This window comes from Pantherophis guttatus, chromosome 2 (assembly GCF_059756535.1).
Source record: "Pantherophis guttatus breed Tessera chromosome 2, ASM5975653v1, whole genome shotgun sequence".
Taxonomy (NCBI): domain Eukaryota; kingdom Metazoa; phylum Chordata; class Lepidosauria; order Squamata; family Colubridae; genus Pantherophis; species Pantherophis guttatus.
Genome location: NC_142064.1, coordinates 183187645 through 183209808, shown reverse-complemented (window position 1 = coordinate 183209808; position 22164 = coordinate 183187645). Strand labels below are relative to the sequence as shown.

General features: G+C 40.1%; 1 protein-coding gene across 10 annotated transcripts in view; it reads left to right on the top strand.

Moving 5' to 3' along the window:
- ABLIM3 (actin binding LIM protein family member 3) overlaps positions 1-22164 on the top strand; it is a 171182-nt gene that overhangs the window by 104064 nt on the left and 44954 nt on the right. For all 10 annotated transcript variants that reach the window (XM_087887404.1, XM_087887395.1, XM_087887397.1 and 7 more), the window contains exons 3-6: positions 330-513; positions 10364-10476; positions 17085-17211; positions 19628-19721. In XM_087887404.1, coding sequence (XP_087743530.1) covers positions 330-513; positions 10364-10476; positions 17085-17211; positions 19628-19721 — 518 coding nt within the window. The remainder of the gene's footprint in view (positions 1-329; positions 514-10363; positions 10477-17084; positions 17212-19627; positions 19722-22164) is intronic.

Here is a 22164-nt window from a genome sequence, read left to right as displayed (position 1 = left end):
GGATATAAATCCTTCCATTCCCCACTATCCTGTCAGAGCTGAAGAAGCTTCTTGGATGAGAAGCGAAACGTCTTCAAAAGGAAAAACAAGGAAGTCCAGTTGCTCCTGAAAAAACACCTTTGGGACAACCATGACCTGCATGACTGAGAATCTCTACAGATGTCTTCCCTTTGATTGACAAACGAGACTTGTGGCATGACCCAGACACCCCATCCTTATGATGGCACCTCAAGAAGCGTCTGTTTGTTTGTTTTTTAAGAGAAAGGTGCCTGTTTGGAGAAATGAAAGAACTGACTTTTCTATCTCTGCATGTACTTTCCCCTCTGTAGTGTGTGGCTGTGACCTAGCTCAGTCTGGTTTCTTCTTTAAAAATGGGGAATACATCTGCACCCACGACTACCAGCAGCTCTATGGCACCCGCTGCGACAGCTGCCAAGACTTCATCACTGGAGAGGTTATCTCAGCCTTGGGCCGGACTTACCATCCCAAGTGCTTTGTATGCAGCATGTGCAGGTGAGTCAACTATCTAACAGCAATGTGTGAACCCCTCAGGAGTGACGACGGTGAGCAGAATCTCCCTTGGGGAAAGTTGCAGTACTCGTGTAAAACCGCAGATTGCATTATAGCTTTGTTGCAATCAGTAGGCAGGTACTCCTCGACTTACGGCCGCCGTTGAGCCCCAAAATTTCCATCGCTAAGTGAGACATTTGTTAAGTGAGCTTTGTCCCACTTTACGACCTTTCTTACCACAGTTGTTAAGTGAATCACCACAAGTTGATAAGCTAGTAAGCCAGTTGTTAAGCAAATCTGGCTTCCCCTGTTGACTTTACTTGTAGGAAAGTCGCAAAAACTTGGGACACCGCATGAAAGTCCCACATGACCTTGGGACACGGCAACGGTCATAACTATGAAACAGTTGCCAAGCATCTGAGTTTTGATCACATGATCATGGGGATGCTGCAAAGGTTGTAACTGTGAAAAACAGTTGTAATTCATATTTTTCAGTGCCATTGTAACTCTGAACGGTCACTAAACGGACTGTTGTAAGTCAAGGACTACCTGTACATTGCCTCTGCATTTTATCAGACAAGGGGGAGGGTAGAGTTGTCAAAACTGATTCTTTGTAGTTTGGGAAAAACAGAATCTAGATTGGAACATCCTATCAGTTGATGCCAAGGATTGATGTCAATCCAGCAAGTTGCAAAAGATGCTTGGCCTCAACACTTAGAATTTGCTCCTTAGTTGGCAGATCTTCTCCTGAGAGTAGGTGGCTGTCTAAATGCATTTTCTTTCTAGCTTTATGTGCTCCTCTGGAATTCAACATCAACAGGTGTTTCGTTTCCTTTTCTTCTGCCTTGTTGTCCAAATAATTTATCCTGCACATAAAAATCTTGCCTTTTCAGTAAGTGGTCAAATAACTGATGTTACCAGCAGGGCAATGAAGGATCTCGAAGAAGAAGAAGAAGAAAAGTGCAAAAATTCAATCCTGAGCTACATATATTCTCTGTTATTGCAAGAATTGCAGGTAGTGCTGTACATACAACCATTAGGGTAGTGACCGTTTGAAGTTACAATGGCACTGAAAAATGGGATTTATGACCATTTCTCACACTTATGACCATTGCAGCAATGGTCATGTGATCAAAATTTGGATGCTTGGCAAGTGGCATATGTTTATGACAATTGCCATGTCCTGAGGTGATCAGCTTTTTTGACTTCTGTCAAGCAAAGTCCATGGGGAAACCGGATTCACTTAACAACTGTGGTAAAAAAAAGGTTGCAAATTGGTGCAAAATCCACTGAACAACTGACTCGCTTAGCAACATACTTTTTGGGCTCCATTGTAGTCGTAAGTCAAAGACTATCTGTACTAGCTTCTGGCCACCTGTATCTTCTGAAACTTGATATCAGAAGCTTCTGCTTATTCTGAGTGAAAGACAGAGGGGTCCTGGGCGTTATCTCAAAAAATGCTTTCCAAAATATGTGACACTGTCCCAGGCACCACGGTAAGAGCTGTGGTGGTGCAGTGGTTAGAATGAAGTAATTCTGCCCACTGCCAAAAGTTTGATCCTGACTGGCACAAGGTTGACTCAGCCTTCCATCCTTCCATGGTCAGTAAAATGAGAACCCAGATTGTTGGAGGCAATATTCTGACTCTGTAAATTGCTTAGGGAGGGCTGTAAAGCATTATGGAGTATATCAGTCTAAGTGCTATTGCTATTCTTCATATGGTATACTTCCATGTGTTAGGTTTGAACTGCCATGATCCTTCACCAGCAATGATACTGGAGAAGACTCCCCTGAAAGATGAAGCAGCTATACATAAAAAAAATTCTGGGCAGAGGCCTTATAGAATGCCTAGATCAGTGATGGCTAACCTTTTTGCCATCACATGCCAAAAGTGGGGGGAGCACGGGGGGTCGCACGTGCATGCCCACACCATAATTCTATGCACCCTGCCCCCCACAAATGTGTGCGTGACTCCCCCGCTTTTGGCACGTGATGGCACGTTGGGCCCGGTAGGCCTGTTTTTTGCTCTCCCCAGGCTCCAGAGCCTCTCTAGGAGCCTGGGGAGGGTAAAAATGGCCTTCCACACACCCCCGGAGGCCCTCCGGAGGCCGGCGGCCCGTTTGTCAACTTCCGATGGGACTGGAAGTCCGGTTTTTTTGCTCTCCCAAGGCTCCAGAGGCTCTCTAGGAGCCTGGGGAGGGCGAAAATGCCCCCCCCGGAGACCCTCCAGAGGCAGGAAACAATGTGTTTCCCTACTTCTGGTGGGCCCAGAAGGCCCAAAGGAGCTGAGCTCGCATGCCCACCAATATGGCTCTGCGTGCCACCTGTGGCATGTGTGCCATAGGTTCGCCATCACGGGCCTAGATTGTTCAGAAGGGAAACTAATGGCAGGGAAATTCTATTTAGTCTAATCATTTCCCCAAATTTGATCCTTTGTCAGCAACAAAGTGTCAAATATGTTGTTTGAATATTGTTTTTAACTGGTTTGATACTTAAATATTGAGATAGAAATGCAACTGATAATTAAAAAGCAAAACAGAATAAATCACCGATGGCAAAGGAGGGGGAATATGTTGAAAAGCTTCCACCATCCTGTCTTTCTGCCCTAGTCTAATTAAATTGCCTCCCTGGAAAAAATTGTTGCTTTGCTTTTTTCAATCCCCATTGTAAGTTAAAACTGTAATGTAAAAAAAAGGTATTAGAAAGCATAAAGACGTGAAGAACATATAATGGCCCTTATTGTCAATGGTATCACCCATACAGTTCTGTAGGTTCTTATAGCAGTTGTCTGATTGCAGCTGCCTTTACTGGCAGTGGAGGCAGTTGCTAGGGAAGGGAGCACCAAATTGCAAACTGAGTGCTGAAAAAAAAAGAAGATTTCTGCACAGGCTGCTGGGAAGACGTCTGCACTTTCCTAACAAAAGCCGTGGTGTACGTTTGTCATTTCTCTAAAGGAAGAGAATCACCAATAAAACGCATGTACACAATTTGCAGACAATAACTTGACACGGAGAGAACAAGATGGATATAATTAGGCAGGAACTGGTTCCATACGTTATGATTATGTGACATTAATGAGATGAAGAAAGTGGGAAGCAAGCGCTGGACTAATTCTGATTGTAGTGGCGATCTAATGATTAATTGGAGTTTCAATTGGATGTCCCTGCAAGAGGAAGGGTGATTAGCACTCTCCCAAGGGAGTGGTGAAAATGCTGTGACCTATGAATGATTCTAGGTCTCAGAAACCCTCTGGTAAGACAAGTCTATTACTGTGTCTTTTTTAATGTTTGGCTTGTATTAGAGAAACATTAGAATTAAGAAAAAGTGTCAGTGAATGACAGGAAAAGGTAGTCTTAAATTAACCCAAGTAGCTTTACGTGTCTACGCCTACAAACTGATGCCATTACCCGTGCCGTATTTTGTCAGAAACACTAAGCCGAAGTTTCTTTGTTGTGGAATCTGCACCACCCTTTCTGTAGCAACCAAGGCTGTTTTCCACTTAGCCTAAATGGCATTGTGAGTCCACCATCAATCACTAACCTTCAAGGTAGGGTGATACCAGTGTGGGAAGTTATTATTGACGTGATCCATGCCATTTGTTTCTTTCAAGCATTACCAGGAAATAGCTGGTAAGCTAATCCCCAAGTTGCCCCAGTATTGAATGGCAATAGCAACAAACCGCAATAGAGTGTAAGTACAGGCTAAGAGGAATGCTGAGCAAGGTAAAGGTACAAGTTGAGTAAGGTGGATATGATGCTCAGATTAGATTTCCCAGATGATTGAGCAGAGGTGAGCAGTTTGGCAAGTCTGATGTCAATCACTTTCCAAAAGATTTTTTTTTCTCCACAACCTGGGATAGATAGATAGATAGATAGATAGATAGATAGATAGATAGATAGATAGATAGATAGATAGAGATAGAGATAGAGATAGAGATAGAGATAGAGATAGAGATAGAGATAGAGATAGAGATATTCACTGATCACCTGTTGCGGTGGGTTAAAGGGCAAGAATTGGTACTTAATGCTCAGGTTGTAGTTTATCTCTTTCTATTCAAGTTCCTTTGTTTAAACTTTATAGGAGGGGTATTACTGTTTCCACCAATAGAAACTGATCACCTATTTGATCCCATGCTTTAAAATGGGCATTTAGTAAAGTCTTAGCCTTGTTCTTTTGTATGGGAAATTAATACATTGAAATAAATCTATTCTTCTCAGCTTTGGTGTTCAAGATGTTTTATATACATCCTTACATCTAGAATAGGGGATCCCCAATTGCTTCAGCTCATTGATCTCTTCATGAAATTTCAGATTGTCCATCATCTCCCAAACATTTATTATATAAAAATAAATAAATACTACTTTAACTAATAGTAGCACAAATAGTAGCAACAACCACCCTTTAAATATTCCCTTCAATCCCTGGGGAAACCCTGATCTAAAGGAAATATAAAATCCTTCTCTTCATTCTAATGAAATGTCCTTTGCTGCTAGCTACTGTATATACCCTCCACTCTGGGTTAATTTCTCCAATTATCTGTCTCTAAGGAGGGGAGTAATTAGTTTGCATTTCTCAACTCAAGCTTAAATTCATCTTTTCTGCCACTATAATGAATTTAGAGTAGTTGCTCTTCCTTCAGAAACCTAGATTTCAATATTAACTCCATTCATTTATGCTCATAGAGAAGATAGTTTTCCTCTTACTAGTGTTTAACCAATTTAAAGCAAAGTATAGTTAAAGTATGCTAACCAGTATTAATTATTCTGAGCCGATGTGTTTAAGAATAATCATATATTAGGATTTCTCATGGTTTTTCTTAGGGTTCACATAGCTTTTGTAGTATTTTCCTTGTTTAATCATATGGAGGGAGGCTGTCGAATACTATTGAAAGTGTTATTTCTATCTTAACTATAATAAGGCAAGCTTCTGTCTTTACATTTTACAGGAAATAAGTTGATCATTTAACCATGCACCTTTAATTCTGTTTCCTGGTAGATATTGGCACTTGTGCTTATGTGCACATGTCTTATATTCCAGCCCATTTCATCTCATGTATCTCCTTTTGTATACATGCACGACTTGAGTGCACATAAATAATAGTTGTTGCTAATTCTTGTAATAGCTGCTTATCTGGGTGAAAAGGAAACTCTTTGTATTTTAAAGTATACCAACTGTCTGCATTACATTCTTCAACTGTCCGGGAGAGGTTTGCCAGTTCTTTGACCATGCTATTTGATGTCAAACAGTCAGTTCTGCAGGTTTGCCCAACTAACATCATGTCTGCAAAAAAGTCAGTCTTCTACCACAACTTCTTTTTTTAAGACAAGATAGGGATGTGAAGAAAGCACTGAAACCATCAAGGTGTTGAAGGAAAACAGAGCAATCTCATAGCAAAATAAGGGGAAAGATGGAAAAGAGACCAGCAGATACCGAAATTGCAGAATTGCCTGCTCCCAGGTATATCTGTCTGTCCCTCTGTTAAACACTGTAATCTTATTGGATTTAGGAAGTGTCCCTTTTCAATGGCTGTTCCTATAGCAGTGATGGTTAATCTTTTTGGTGCTGAGTGCCCAAAGCATGCATGCCCGAACCCCCAAAATGCAATGCGAGCATCCCCCGTGCATGCACCCCCCCACCCGATTTTGGCTTTCAGGTTGGTGCAGGAGGCTTTCCTGGCTCAAAATGGGGCCTGGGGGGGGCCTCATGCAGCTCCCCGTGCCCTGTTCTGGGCCTGGAAAGCCTTCTGCACCAACCTGGAAGCCAAAACATGGCAGGAGGTTACTTCTGGCCAATGCGAGCGCCCCCACGCATGTACCCCCGTGCATTCACAAGTGCATCTCCCGCATGTGCCCCACCCCCCATGCATGAGACCCGACGACACAGCTGCGCAGTGGAGCTGAGCCAGGGTGACGGCTGGCGTGCCTGCAGAGAGGGCTCTGGGTGCCACCTGTGGCACACGTGCCATAGATTCACCATCACGGTCCTATAGTCTGGAGTGATCTCTGTCCAATATTCTACTGGCTTGCTTTTAGAAAAGCAATGAAGTCCTGACTTGGAGTTCCCTTTTAGTTATTTTAATTGTTTCGTTTGGCTTGCTGTTTTATATATGGTACAGGTTTATTTTATTTTTAACAATTTGGGGTTGTTTTCTGCTAACATTTTATTCCTGTTGTACACTTCTCAGAATCAAGTTGTTGAGTAATCTTATAAATACTTGAAACAATCAACCAAACAAATATTTGTATTGCATGAGATTTCAAATAAATTTCCTGGACATCAAGAAAACTGCAGTTTGGGCACACTCCATTAAAAAAATGACAGCTGCTTACAGAAGGTCCTTCCCCACTGCTTAGTAGAATGAACCAGAAAAAAAAAAATCTATGTGGATATGAAATTTGCTATCCTACTGCTCTTCCTTATCCTTGATTGATTCTGTTCTATTTCTCTTCCCAGTCCCTGCCTGTTGTCTGGTTTCCCTCCAAGTTAATGAGTGACAAAGCCTAACAATTTACATTTCTTTGAAGCTGTTTTTGAACAGTGTCAGAATAAGGGAAATAATACTGTACAGTTTGCATGATTTTGGCCTGTCTTACTACAAGGACAAGATGAGGACACTGTCATAGGAGTAAGGCAAAAATAATAATAGTAATAATACATATTGCAAGGACATATTTGTACCTTAGTTAGCTATCAGTGAAAAGCGCAAAGCTGCAATGACCAGATGCCTTTGGATCAAGACCTTTATCAGCTAAAGAAACATGAACATAAGCGTATTAATTGTAGCACTGAGTTGCTCTTAATTACACTCATCCACAGGATTTCATGCCAACTCATTGTCTTCTAGAATCTACTAATCATTCTAGCCTAATAGGCTCACTTTTAATGGGCCAATTTTCTCATATCCTTGATCGCCTAAGAAAATAGTGCAGCCCCTCATTTCCAAATAATATCAAGTGAAAGGCAATTCATGGAAGTTATCTTTGATGAACATTAGCTCCAGGTGCATTTTAGATCAGAGAAAACCTTGGCTGAATTCATTCAGTTTAAACCAAGGGATAGACCTTCAGGGTTCTTCTGACTCCCCAGTCTTTTAGCAGCTTTCGTGACTCTCAGTCACAAGTATCTTTCTGGATCATGCTTGTGGATGAGGTTTAAAGGCCTGAGTATCCAGGATGATCTTAAAAGGCCTGAGTATCCAGGACAAGTAGTCCCAAAAAGTGGTGTTGAGGGTCAGTTTAAATAATACCTTTATTGTAGTCACTGCCCTGGTTTAGTTTCCAGATCTATTTAAAAGAGCTGGTTTTGATCCTTAAAAAGCTCTGTGACTTAAGTTTGGGATAATTCAAGAAGTGGGACCAGTGCCATTGCTTTGTGGCTGGCATTGGAGATGCTTCTGCTTAGCTTACTATGGAGAACGATTAGACTAGTAAGAAAAACAAGACAGGATTTTTTTCCATAGAGTTCTTGTGCATATGGAATCAGTTGTCACCTGGCATTTATCACATAATTTAGCAGGCATTTGCAAGGGTGTTAAATGTACACATATTTTTTTCTTCTGAATTGATTTTATCTTCCCAGACTTTTAGCTGAAGACATTTCATTCATTTGTTTGTATGCTGTCAATTACTAAATCACTGTTTGCATTTTGCAGCCTGCTATGTTTGTTCTGGTGCTTATTTTATTTTTGTTCTAATATTGTGTTGGATTTTTAAGACCATGCTTGAGATGGTGTCCATAAAGCATGTATAAGCAAGTGGGTTCCCCCCCCCCACCCAATAAATCCCAAAGCCACATGGAGCAATAAAGACAAATTAGCAATAATATTTTAAACTCAGCATATCACCCTTCTACATGTGCACATTCAGATATACTCTGTGGCCCGCCACAAAACACCTTCTTCCTTCCTCCTCTACATGCTGAGATATTATGGGTCGATCCATCAGCTTAATTAGAAAAAGTCTGTATTCAGGAAGCAGCATCCTCATGCTGTGCCTACTCCATCCAAACCAGGGGTGTCAAACTGGATTTCATTGAGAACCGCATCAGGGTTGTGTTTGACCTCAGGAGTGGGAGGGTGTGGCTAAGGTGAGTGTGACCAGCTCAATGTCACTCGTGTCAAGGGCACCTGTGGGCCAATCGGACTCCTGAGCTCCATTTTCAGCTGTGATGACCTTCCTCTGCCGCGGCCCTCCCGAGCTCCATTTTCGTTGGCAGAGGCACCGTGGGCCAATCCTTCGCTGTTTCCAGGGTGGCCCCGTAGGCCAGATCTAAGCACTCCATGGGCTGGATCCAGCCCATGGGCCTTCAGTTTGACACCCCTGATCTAAACCATCTCCTGGCTCTCCAGGACACAATTGTTTGACTAGCAGTGGAAAGATTATATGCCAAGGAAGAGGATGACAAGGTGAAATCTTCCCAGATATCCTTCCTTCATCAGCAAATTTGCAGAAACAATGGGAGTGTGGGGAAAAACTCTGGGAACACTGCAGACCTGCATTAGAACTTACACAAGGTGTTGATAGTGCTGCATAAGTGACTTACAATCCTGTAAAGATAACTTGAACTAAATGGTGACAATCAAATGAACCATGGTTGGCTTTGAAAAACTATGCAGTATTAAACCCAATTAGTGTTAGGCCGACAGATAATTAGGAAATATCTGTAGGTTAGACTTGGAAATCAAAAGGCCATCTAGCAACAAGAAGCTCTTTCCATACTGTTGCCAAGAAAACTATATGGACATGTCCATGAAGTCACTAGCAGTTGAAACTTTATCTAAGTGTTTTAAAAGTAAATAATACTGGGCTGAATTCCTGAATTACTGGTTTGGGGAGTGTGGGTACATTATTCCCCTTCCCAAGAGATAACCAAGGTTTCTTCTGAGCTTTGCAGAAAATTTTGAATCAGACTGTTTCAAATTCAGAACAAATTCATTTCAGTGCCCTATTTTGAGCATGAAGCTCAAATTTTGAGCATTTGTATTCTGAATGCAAAATTGGTGGTTTTGAATATTTTTGGAAGACACTCAAGCTCAAAACAATGCTTTGTCTATCCCTGTCTAAAGTAAAAAAAAAAAAAACCTCTCTCCTTTTATAAAACAAAACAAAATACTAAATCCCAAATCATTAAATTTGGGTTTTAAAAGTCCATTCTCTGGATTGATGTAGGTAACTCATTTCTTTTGCTCTTGAACATATTTTGGAAATACTTACAATTGTTTGTCTCTTTAACTAGGTTTCTTTGTTTTTGTTCTTTTGGAAACTTCCCAACTGGTTCATCTTATGGTAAAAGGAAAAACCTCTCCACTTTGTGGTGATTTTCAGACTCTTTCCAAGAGGTGGTTCTAGCAGATAAACAAATTCAAAGATAGCTCCTGGGCCAGTGAGAATTACTTTAAACATTTTTTCTTCAGAAACAGGATGGGCAAGTTCTCTGAGATCCTCATTTGGCAACATCATGTCAAAACTGTCATCTTTCATCTGCCATGTCTTTGCTTATACAGTATTTAAAGTAGTCAACAAGTAATTAATTCTGTGGTATGCATCAAACTGCTTTTCTCAACTCAAGCAGAATTAACCAAGAGTGAGAATTGTCTAAATATGAGTCATAAAAACCCACAAAAATAACAAAAAACAATTGAGTTGTCAACAAAAGTTCCCAAGCAAGCAGGCGTCTCATACTTCATTTATTTCCATAAGCATTAAATTCCAAATTTCATCAATAGACTCTTTCGAAAATAGAACATACATGAACCATAATAGCTGACTCAATGCAATAATAACTGGTGAAATACCATTCATACTGGTAATAATCTATGCATTTCTGATGTCTTGCTTATTTTTCCTTGTTTTAGGAAGCCCTTTCCTATTGGAGATAAAGTGACATTTAGTGGCAAGGATTGTGTTTGCCAAACTTGTTCCCATTCACTGATTAGTAACAAACCTATCAAGATTCATGGACCAAGCCGTAAGTCATGTTGATTTCTCTTCTTTATACAGCATCCAAAGAAGATTAAGGGAAGAAAGTACTGCAATGACCATAAAAGCCAGAGGTCATCTAGCAACTTAGAACTGTTTATTGCATCTTTATGCAATCTAGTAGGATTTTTGCCCTCAACTGATTTTACATTTTATAATTTGGCTTTATTTGCTCCCATGTACTGTTAAATGTTAAAAGGCACCCAGCGTAAATTATAACCATACTAAATACGAATACTTTTTGAAAGGACACATCTCAAAGAAATTCTTTTCCCGGTTCAAGCTATTTGGGATTCTTGGCAGAGAAAGGAAAGTTGGATATCTTATAAATAATGATGATGGCGATGGTCTTCATCATCACTATCACCACCAACTTGATTTATTTAAAGTATTTCTCTATCACTTTGAATTATAGAAAATCTGAAAATAATTTACAATATCCATAGTCATTAAATTCTGGATTAAAACAAGGTAAATGATGATGATGATGATGATGATGATGATGATGATGATGATGATTTTTAAAAAATCAAAATATGCAAATGTGATCATATATATTTGTGGTGGCCAAAAGCCGCATTTAACTTTTTCTTTTGGTGGGGGAAGGAGGTTCAATTTACTCATGTTTTACATGAACAACATTGTTGTAGCCTTGCACTTTTTATTTTTTTGGTTATGCTGAACTTCTGGTCTGACTTCTGATTTCATGATTTGGAAGACTCAAAGGGCTAGAACACAGTCTTTTCATAATCTTCATCCCTTGGTGTAGTCTTGACTTGAAGGAGTGCCTAAGGCTGGCATTGTCCCAGTGGGGTAGCTGCTATTTGTTTCTCCTTTGCTGTCAGACAGAAAGCACAATCAGATCAGCTAATTCTACTGCATTCTAAGGTTACATTAACGGAATCCTGCAAGTCTGAAACTACAATTCTTCTCCCATCTCCTTTACCCCGAGAAATTTGGGAGGGTCTCTTTCAAGCTTCTATCCAGCTATGGACTATGCTGTCTCTTATCTGACCAGTCCTAGGCAGCATGACTGGGCTCAGTCTCCCAAGGTCATTCCAACATACCATTATACTTCTTGACCTCTCTTGAACTGAAGCACTGATGAATTTTTGAAATGCCCACAAACCAGAAACCTTTCAGGCCCCTTCCCATTACCTTGAGTTTTTCCATGAAAGCTGTGGGGTGAGAAAAAGAATGCTGTGCTCCCTGTTTCAGCATTGTTTCCTCAATCACACCCTGAATGAAGCATGCCCCCACTCCCCAGATCAACGGAGTGTAGGAGAGAGCTTCCCTGCTTGTGGCTTGGTAGATCATGCTGAAATCTGTGGCTAGAAAAGGGCCCAGAAGCAAAAGCCACCTTCAGGTTATATGATGACGTCTATGGCCAACCATGCTAAAAAGCTGTTGCTTACTGAACATACAAAGACAGGGAAGTCTTGTAAAAGCCTTGTAATGAGCAATCTCTATTGGGCTGCCTACCAGCTGGATGCAATTGCACAGCAAGCTGTGTGATCTCACAGTGGAGGCAATAGATGTTACTGTCTCCTTAGACGCATTGATTACTAAGAGAAGAATGACACAGTATTCCTTGCTACAATCACAAAACAGTGCTTCCCTGTGACAGCGGGCTCTTGGCAGAGCTGTTCGAAGCTGCCAAACAAGAACACAGTGGCCACAATTCAACAGGAGAATTAAGGGCTCGTAAGCCTGTTGATTTAAGCTGCTGACACATACAGAACTCCCAGCTGGGCTGCAGGCTGTATGGTTCAAGGTGGTAAAATTCACATTTCTTTCTTCGTTTCTACAGAAACATGAGAGCTGTAGTGTAGCTGCATTTGGAAAAGGTAGTTGCTTCTCTGCTCCTATTTTCAATATTTAAAAGGCTGTCTTAATGCAGGAAAATCACAAAGTGAACAAGAATTCCACAGTGTTGGCTCACCCTTTCCCAGATCAGCTGAGTTGAGCTAAAGAAAAAGCTGTCTGAGTCCAAGGCTTGCTTTGTTTTTAAAGTTTGCGTGAAGATGCAAACACAGATGTTCTGTAGGGGCCAAAAAGAGGGAGGAACGGGTCTTGCAATTTCACTGGACAACAACTGTAAAAATAACAGAAAGTGGAAATGTGTACTCAAAACACTTGAGGCCCCTTTCCTCATTACTTTCTGTATTTGTAGTATCTCCAGATAATTGACACACTGTTGTTATTGTGCTTTAGTAAAGGTAAAGGTTCCCCTCGCACATATGTGCTAGTCGTTTCCAACTCTAGGGGGCAGTGCTCATCTCCATTTCAAAGCCAAAGAGACAGCGCTGCCCAAAGACGTCTCCGTGGTCATGTGGCCGGCATGACTAAATGCCAAAGGCGCACGGAACACTGTTATCTTCCCACCAAAGGTGGTCCCTATTTTTCTACTTGCATTTTTTACATGCTTTCGAACTGCTAGGTTGGCAGAAGTAACAAGTAACTGGGACAAGTAACAGGAGCTCACCTCATTACACGGCACTAGGGATTCAAACCACTGAACTGCTGACCTTTCGATCAACAAGCTCTGCATCTTAGCCACTGAGCCACCACGTCCCGCTATTGTGCTTTAGTATTTTGATAAAGGATGCCTCATTAATTCACTTCAGAATAGAGCTGGAAGGGACCTTGGAGGTCCTCTAGTCCAACCCTCTGCTCAAGCAGGAGACCCTATACCATTTCAGACAAATGGGTGTCTGATCTCTTCTTAAAAATGTCCAGTGTTGGAGCATTCACATCTTCTGGAGGCAAGTCATTCCACTAATTGTTCTCACTGCTAGAAAGTTTCTCCCTAATCCCAGGTTGCTTCTTTCCTTGATTAGTTTCCATTCATTATTTCTTGTCCTGCCCTCTGGTGCTTTGGAAAATAAGTTGACCCCTCTTCTTTATGCCAGCCCCTCAAATAGTGGAATACTGCTATCATGCCACCCTAGTTTTTCTTTTCTCTAGTCTTCTTTTCTCTAATAATCTTCTTTTATTCCTCATGAAATCAACCAATGCCACAGAAGTTAATAGAATATTAAATGCCATTCTTACCTACCCTTTGGTTCAATGTTTGCCCCTATAATGAACTTTTTAGAACAATGAAAGTGGCAAGTCTCCTTTTAGGTTTAAATACTTCCGGATGTCTGCTCATGGATAAGATGACATGGCTTCTTGAGTTAGTTTCTGATCATGTTGTTAGAAATACAATATGTTGGATCTACAAATGCCATTCACAGGATGCTTCTTTAAAACCAATGGGGATTGTGTGCAAAGTCTGACAGTTTGTGCAGGTGTCCCATGTTAACTAGCATCTGAAGGACATCGCTGGAATTCATTTTACATCAAAATGCTTTTATCTGGCTCTGCTCTAGTGTGATATTACATAGTAAAATCAGGGTGCTATGGAATACTATGCATTGGACAAATAAAAACTCATTAAGCTGCTAAGATACTTTGAAGCTAGCTAATACCTTTTCTATAATATAGGATGGGTGTATGGATAGATATGCACATCCTATATTATCCCAAAGTAGATATTGTTCTGCTCTTTTTTTCTCTCCTTCTATACTTTTGTTCTGTCCAATTTGTTTTTTTTTTTTCAAAAGTCTGCTTTGTACCTGTTTTTCTTAGTATCTGCCATTTATGCACTTTTTAGAATATCTGATACAAGAAATCTCTCCTGGTTTAATACATCTTGTTTGCACTTCCCTCCTATCTGTATCATTCCCATTATTTTTGAGTTGCAAAATATGTTATAAAAATTATACTGAGAAGTATAGTTATGTTCCAGATAAGTTAGAGGTTCCATAAGGATGAATTAGATAAGCTTTCATCAAATTGTGACTGTTTAAGGCAACCCTGTAAACCTACACGAAAGATAAGAAGAATATCCAGTTCTCAAATAGAAAAGACTTTGTCACTGCATCCAACCAGATAGCCCAGCTGTTTTTGCAACCAAAAATTCAGAAACAAGCCACAGTGAATAGAACTGCATAGGACAAATCTGCTGAATCAGCACACAAAGAAAGGCTCATCTCTTCCGCCCCTACTCAGTTTCCAGGAACCTGTTAAGAAGCCACTGAGAAAAAAAAACCAACATAAGATCACAATATCTTTTTTGCCTCTCCCTCCCCCCCCCCACACCCCCACACTTATCCTCCTCATTCTCTTTAATACTATCAGGTCATATGAAGCCTGCATCTTCCTCTCTGAAATTCACTCTTCACCTTAGATGTACAGCTCAGGTTACACAAAGCCTCCATGGATAATTCATAACTATGACAAGCAACATTCAGGATATAATGTGCAAAGAACAGCATCTCCCCAATATCTTTTTTTCTGCATCCGCTCCTGCTCTCACTGTATCTCCATGGGTGATGTTTGGGGACAACTAGCTGTGACTTCAGTAGGCAAGGCAGGAAGAGAACCTTGTTAGCATACAAGATTCTGGGATTAGAGTTTTGCTTGATATATGTGCATAGCAAAAGTTCCCTGGAGCTACCCTAGCAGTGGAATCCACTGCCAGGACAAGTGGCAAACCAGGGATTGTGTTGACAGGTGAGCGATGAGAGAGAAGAGTGATCAGAGGAGATTGTCAGTCTGCCTTGCATTTATAAACAACTCCTCCAGCACTTAGAGGTGTGTAAGGTGAAAATGCAGCAATGGTCAGAATGGCTTCATAAAATACCTTTGGCAACAGCTTATTCCATAGCATGTACCAGTGAGATTTTTCACAACTATTGACCACGCCGATGAGCACCCTACAAATTAGTGATTCCTTGACAATCTAAGAACTGTTTGATGCTGAGGAGACTGAAAGAGCTAATCATAGCTGGGACAGCCACCCCTTTCAGGCCCATGGGCTTCCTGCTACTGAACTAAACAGCAAAGGAAACATGAAAGGAAGGAAGAGAGATAAATACCTAGGCACACACCAAAACTGACTGTGGTAAAGGTTAGGAAGCAGCTTTTACTACACTGGCTAAAACCCAAAAATCTCCTTTTAGTCCAGATTTTGTAAAACAGAGGAAGCCTTCCATAAATATTTAACTAATATATAATAAATAATCCTTCCCATCCCAACCCCACCATTCTTGATTTTTAGCAATTCAGCTTGGTCTAACCATTAAGCCAGGTGATCTGTAATATCCTTTGAGTACTAATACTCTGGTATTAGGTCAACATTCAGCATAGCTGTTCTTTGCTTTCCTTGGCAAATATGCCAGGTTCTCCTTGAGTCTCAGTTAGATGTTTTGGGGTTTTTAATTTTAATTTTTCTTTTTTGCTAAAGCAAATTTTACATCTGCATTATCCTATCTAAATTGGTTCAAGCAGCAGGATCAAGATTAAAATGACAATCTGTAATTCTCCAGGAGAGGAAAAGGCCAATGCATCAGTTTTTTTGTGTTAACATAATTTATACTTGCTAGCAGTTAAACAAGGAAAAACAATTCCATAAAAATGAATTAAAACAGAAAGTCAGTCATTTCTGTATAAACTATATGGAATATTTGCATCCTACAATTAGAATTATTCAGGATAATTAAATCTTTTAGTGTGAAAGAGGTAAATGTATTCCATATTGAAACCATTTTATGTATTTATGATTTATTTTATTCAGTTGGTATAGCCACCCATCTTACCAAGGAAATTGTTCATTAATTTCTGTTAATTCCCTTCAGGTGAGGTCTGAACAGGAATTTACATGTATAAATAGTTTCCAAGACTCCCAATGTTATGATTCATAATGTGGACTCAGTATTGAACATTTTACATATTCCACTAGGTTTACACACTCTGATAGCAATACTGCTGATGTTGCTGTTAGCAGCTGCTCTATAAACAAGGTGGTGTTTGGAGTTACAGTGATTTATCAACAAATCCAAGAACATATAGAGAGACAAGGTACCCATGAAAAGCATTCATACGACTTTCATATACATTACAACCTGTGGTCACGAACACTTCTGACCACGACCAAATTGGGTTCCAACCATAAAATTCACAATTATTATTTTTTTGTGGCCAATTTTCCTTTCTGTGCCATTTTTTTTGTAAGCGCCAAATTTCCAAAATTAGGTTCAGGTCACGACCAAATCGGGTTGCGACCAAAGTTATGGAACAAATTATGGTTGTGACCATGTAACTGGTTTCTCCAACCTGAATGGTCTCAACATATTTTGGAATCAGCTTATCAACCTTTTTTTAAACCAGTATGGGCAGTCATGATTGGGGATGGGGAATCCATCCTATGGACAGCACAGTCTTGGATAGCTGTCTCTCCAAAGAGAAAACCATGCAATTTAGAGGAAATTACACAACTGAGGTTCTTCACATTGACTTTTATGCAAAATAAAGGACCTTTCCTACTAGTCATTTTGTTTGTTCCTTCCTGGAGATAGTCCTGTGTATCACAAATCATTTCGAACACTGGAACCCTTTGCTTCATGTCTGTCATTCATATTATTGTTATTTATGGTTCCAGAAGGCATGTTATTTGTAGACACTGTTGTCTTCTATACAGATTTTAAATCTATTTGAGATGTTCCTACTTCTGCTGTGTGGTCAGTTCTCTGTGTTTCTTTTGTTCCTTAGAATGTGCAGGTTGCAAAGAGGAAATCAAGCAAGGTCAGTCCCTCCTGGCTTTAGAAAAACAGTGGCATGTCAGCTGCTTCAAGTGCCAAACCTGTGGAATCATCCTGACTGGAGAATACATTAGCAAGTGCGTGTTTCCACTTCTTCCCTATGTACATTTCAGCTGTATAAGCTAGATGGGTGGGGATCCCTTCAAAGTGAAGCATCAGATGTTATTCTCGAAGAATTCTGAGACTTCTGTACAACTTTGCATATTAGAAGCGAGCAGCGAGAAAGAAAGCAAAACAGATTTGTACTTTCTTTTTTACCCTTCTCGGCTAATGCACAGAGAAGTGAGATGTAGATACCTACATCTCACTTCTCACTATTAGACCAGAATCTAATAATTTTGTGTACTAATGGAATGTGTGCGTTTCAGTGCACATAATGCATCACCTTCACTTCTGGAGGAAGCAAGAGCCACCTGTGATTCCTTTTGCCTCACTTGTATGGATTTACTGGAAGGCAATAAAGGCAACCTTCTGAGAACCCCTTACTCCATAAGGAAGAGGCTTTTGAATGAGATTTTCTAGTTTTTGTAAAATCAGTACTCTTTCCAGTTGCTCAGTAAGAATTCCAAAAGTGTCTTTAATTTGAACTCTCTGGGCTGAAATTCTGAAACTCTTCAAGTTACACATGAAGGCTCTAGGATGGTTGCAAGTACCTGGGTTTCTGGAATCATAAACTAGTCTATTTATCTATTTATTTGATTATTTGCTAATCCAATCAAAGATTATATTGTCCAACCCCCACTAATTCAGGAATTAGTCCCAGTTCATTTATTACCCCATCCAACCATTCTATTTTCTACATCCTCAACAGCACTAGCACATTGACTAATTCTTTGTAAACATTATTTTAATTTTTTTGTATTTAATCCTCATTTACAATAGCTTTGCTTAGTTCATCCATCACAGCAAGCTTTCTGACAATGATCTTGTTGTACGTACACATTTCAATGAATAATCAAGTAATAATGGTGCCAGAAAATAATTATCTCTGGAGAGAGAATGTAGATCAAGTTTTATGCAGGTGTCATTCAACAGAGCACATAAATGCTGCAGTATAAAATGCTTATATCTGCACTATGGAGATGAAGAGAGAATTAAATAAATGATGTTGCCCAATCCCAGTGCCAAATAATATCTGAAGCTGTTTTAAGAAAAACAGTGTTTTGTCTAGACTAAATAAAAAAGTGGATTTCCTTTTATTGGGGGTAACATTATCTATAATTCATTAAAAGATAATTGTTTGTAAAACTGCCATTAGCAATGAAAGTCATTGGACAACTTCTGTTAAAACCCAATTAAAAAGCCACATTTATGGTGCAATTAATGATTTTATTATTCTGCCTCAATGATTAATCGGTGAGTACCTTTAGCCCTGGAGCAACCTGTGAGTACATTCCACCAAAGGATCTCTTAAAGATGAACGGATTCTGCTAAGAAAGGGAAGAAAAGCAGAGAGGGTAACTTTATGCACCAGGTAACAGGCAGAATACTGGCCCACGGTGGTTCTGACATTTTGCTTTTCCAGCTTTGCTTTCCTGAACTAAATATGAACAATTGTGCAGAAAATAGGATACAGGTAGTCCTCGACTTACAACAGTTCATTTAGTAACCGTTTGAGGTTACACTGGCACTGAAAAAAAAGTGATGTTCACACTTATGACAGTTGCAGCATCCCCAAAGCCGTGTAATCAAAATTTAAGTGCTTTTGGCAACGGACTCACATTTAACACCGTCATATGATCCCCTTTTGTGACCTTCTGACAAGCAAAGCCAATGAGAAAGCCACATTCACTTAACAACCATGTTACTAACTTTAACAACTGCGGTGATTCACTTAAATCTGTGACAAAAAAAAAGTAGTAAAATAGGGGAAATTCACTTAACCACTGTCTCACAGAAAATTGGGGCTCAATTGTGGTTGTAAGTCGAGGACTACCTGTATGTGAAACAACCTATCTCAATTGTATCTTGGTCATGCCCCGTATCATCTTTTCCTGTTGGCTCCTCTGAGCCTTCGTGCTGACTCCAGCTTGCACCCGAGGCTCGCTGTCTCCCGGAAGAAACAGAACCATCCTTCCGCCCTCTGACTTTTGTGCTGGTGGGTGTGCTGCCTTTTCATGACATACATTTGCCCTTCCTATGTTATTTCTGAATCAATCTCATCCAACTGAGCGAGCAGTTAGAAAGAATTCGTCAAAGGACTCCCTCACGGCCCCATTCCTGGATTCAGATTCTGGGATTTAAGAGCCTGCTGCTGTCAGGCAACTGCAGATTGACCCGAAACGAAACCAACAGATTAGGAGCAAAAAACAGATTAGAAGGCAACTGACTAGTCTGGGAAAGTTTTCACAATGCCTTCACTTTAGTATGAATGGTGGTCCAGCATCCAACCATGACGAACTCTAGAACATTTGTGCTTAGGTTGGGAGGAATGGCGAAGCTTCAATGTTCCTTCCCTCTTCGAAATCTCACTGCCTGCTCTTTTCTCACCAGGGATAGTGTCCCATACTGTGAATCCGACTATCATGCCCAATTTGGTATTAAGTGCGAGACCTGCAACCGATATATTAGCGGCAGAGTCCTAGAGGTGAGTCCGATGCAAAGAGATGTCTTTATTATGACAGGAGTTACGCAAACAGGAAACAGCCAAGCAGTTGCCTATAGTCAGAAGAGATCATGCTCTTTTTCCTCTAAGTAAACCAATCTGAAATAATGTCAGTACCATGCATGGCATGCTTCTTTACCAAGGATGTTTGGATAACTGTGGGATGAGCTCACAAACTGCTATTTGCCCCAAAATGTTAGGATTTTTCCCCGCCTGATATTTTTATAAAGAGGTTGGATAAATTGAAGAATCTGCAAGAGGAAAATAAGCCATGGGACAAATAATACAGTATATGGGGAAACCTAATGGATGCTAAACATTGCTGAATTTATTGTTGGTGCGCCAAAATTGAGCATGGCTGGGTCAGCACTATAGAACAAGAGAACATTCATGCTTTTTGGAACTTGATTGCTATCAAACCTTACCTACCTGCATTTGGGTTTTTTTTTTCCTTTAGTTTCATTTCAAGCCCTCACACGTCACAGAAAAATCCTATGAGGACAGATCATTTGCTAAATAATGAAGAATGTTGATACTAGTTCCATTCCATTTCAGAACATCTGCCAGTAAATCTGTCACCTCACTTTGCAGAAGGAACTTCCATTTTTAATTACACATAATTGTGAATAATATTTCTTCCTCTCTGTTCTGAATTTCCCAGTATTAAAATTATTTCGTTGATCCTTGCTGTAAGTATGAGGTGAGAAGAAAAATCCATTCTTTCTCACTCCATGCACCTATCTTCAGTCATACTATCATTACAGCAGTCCTCCAGTTATGACAGCAATTGTGACCGAGATTGCCATTGCTAAGTGATTCGATCATAAAGTACAATGTCATGCGATCACCTCACATAGTGACAGCAATCACAGGAGTTGTAGTCCTATCGTGATCTCGGAACCATGCAGATTGTTAAGCAAAAATGTGTAGGAATTCAAGGCAAGGAGTGCAGGAGGTTAGGGACACCACAGATGGACTCTAGGGAATGCAGGTGGGGATTGGGAAAAATGGGCAGACAGGTGATGTCAGTGGTAGATGTGGGACTACAAGGATGGGCTGGCAAGGATATGGGCAGGTGCTGGGGAAGCCTGGTATATGTTGTGTCTGGGCAATGGGACTGCTGCTTGCATGTGGGCACCTGATATGGAATGCAAGAGAGTGCTTGGCAAAGTAATTTTTTCTCTGGCTGCGGTAAGTGTCAGTGACACCTTTTTATTCAGATGCTCTTTCAATCCATCCACCTGGAAGAATGCTTTGTAGCTAAATTCCACCCTGCTCCTCCCTCTGGTTTTGGCAACAAATTCAGTACACCTGCTACTTGTTTCATATTAAGTCATCTGAACTAAGGAACCATAATGGTAGAAGGCTTTGACTGCAAAAGGGCACTTTGAACCAGTCAATGGAATTTATAGAATTGGGTAGTAAGTGTATATTCTTCCTGGGTCTAAATTCATCCTTGCTCGGATGAGTAAAAAGGAAAGCTCAGCTAAAAATTGAAAGTCATCTGGAGGGCATTCAATTGCAGAAGTTTGATCTAACTAAATAGAATAAAGCAAAATGGTGGCTCACCTTATTCATGAAACATTAATAAGAAAAACAAAATCTAGTCTGGCAAAATTGCTGTGTGTATACCAAAATAATATATTAGGAATGAAGCAAGTGAACCAGGCATACTTTAACATAATGAGATAATTAAATAAAATAGACATTAATGACAAAGAAGGGAAAATGTTACCATTTGTACCAGGAGAGGTTCCTGTGTATATTAGTTTAAGTAGAACTTCCAAATAATCCATTTTATCTCTTCTCTCTAGCACCATCGCTTCCCCAATAATAAACTGCAACAGAAGTAGTACCTGAAATAAATAATGAACAGAGACTTTCTAGTAATGCTGACAGAAGTAAAATGAATTAAAATGTTGTTGTTTTCAGTATTAATTATGGAAAATCACTCATCACTGCATTTCTTTTTCAACAGTTGCTCTTGTAATTTATTTTCCTACTACTAACACATGCAACTAAACTTAATTTCTGCAGCAGTTAACATGGAGCTCTGATTCAGAGGTAGAACTGGTTTTCAGTACTATATCTAATTCCTGGAATATATGAAGTAATAATAATAAAAAGTCCTCTGAGCATGAATTGATAATTGGTCTTAACGAGTGGTTTCATTGCAGCCCATCTAAGTTTAATTATTAGTAAAGGAGCAGCAGGCAGAGGCCTAGAATCTTAGGTTGGCTTGGAGCCTAGCAGTGCTCTGTTCAAATATTTAAAATTGAGGAGAAAGGAGTCCCAACTTTGAGCCAGAAATGGTCATTTCCTTGTTAGGTGTTTGCCCATTTTGTGCCATTTTCCCCTCCTCTGATTCTGAATTAACTATTTATTTTGGATTTAACTAACACTCATCCAGAGATAAATTGATGTG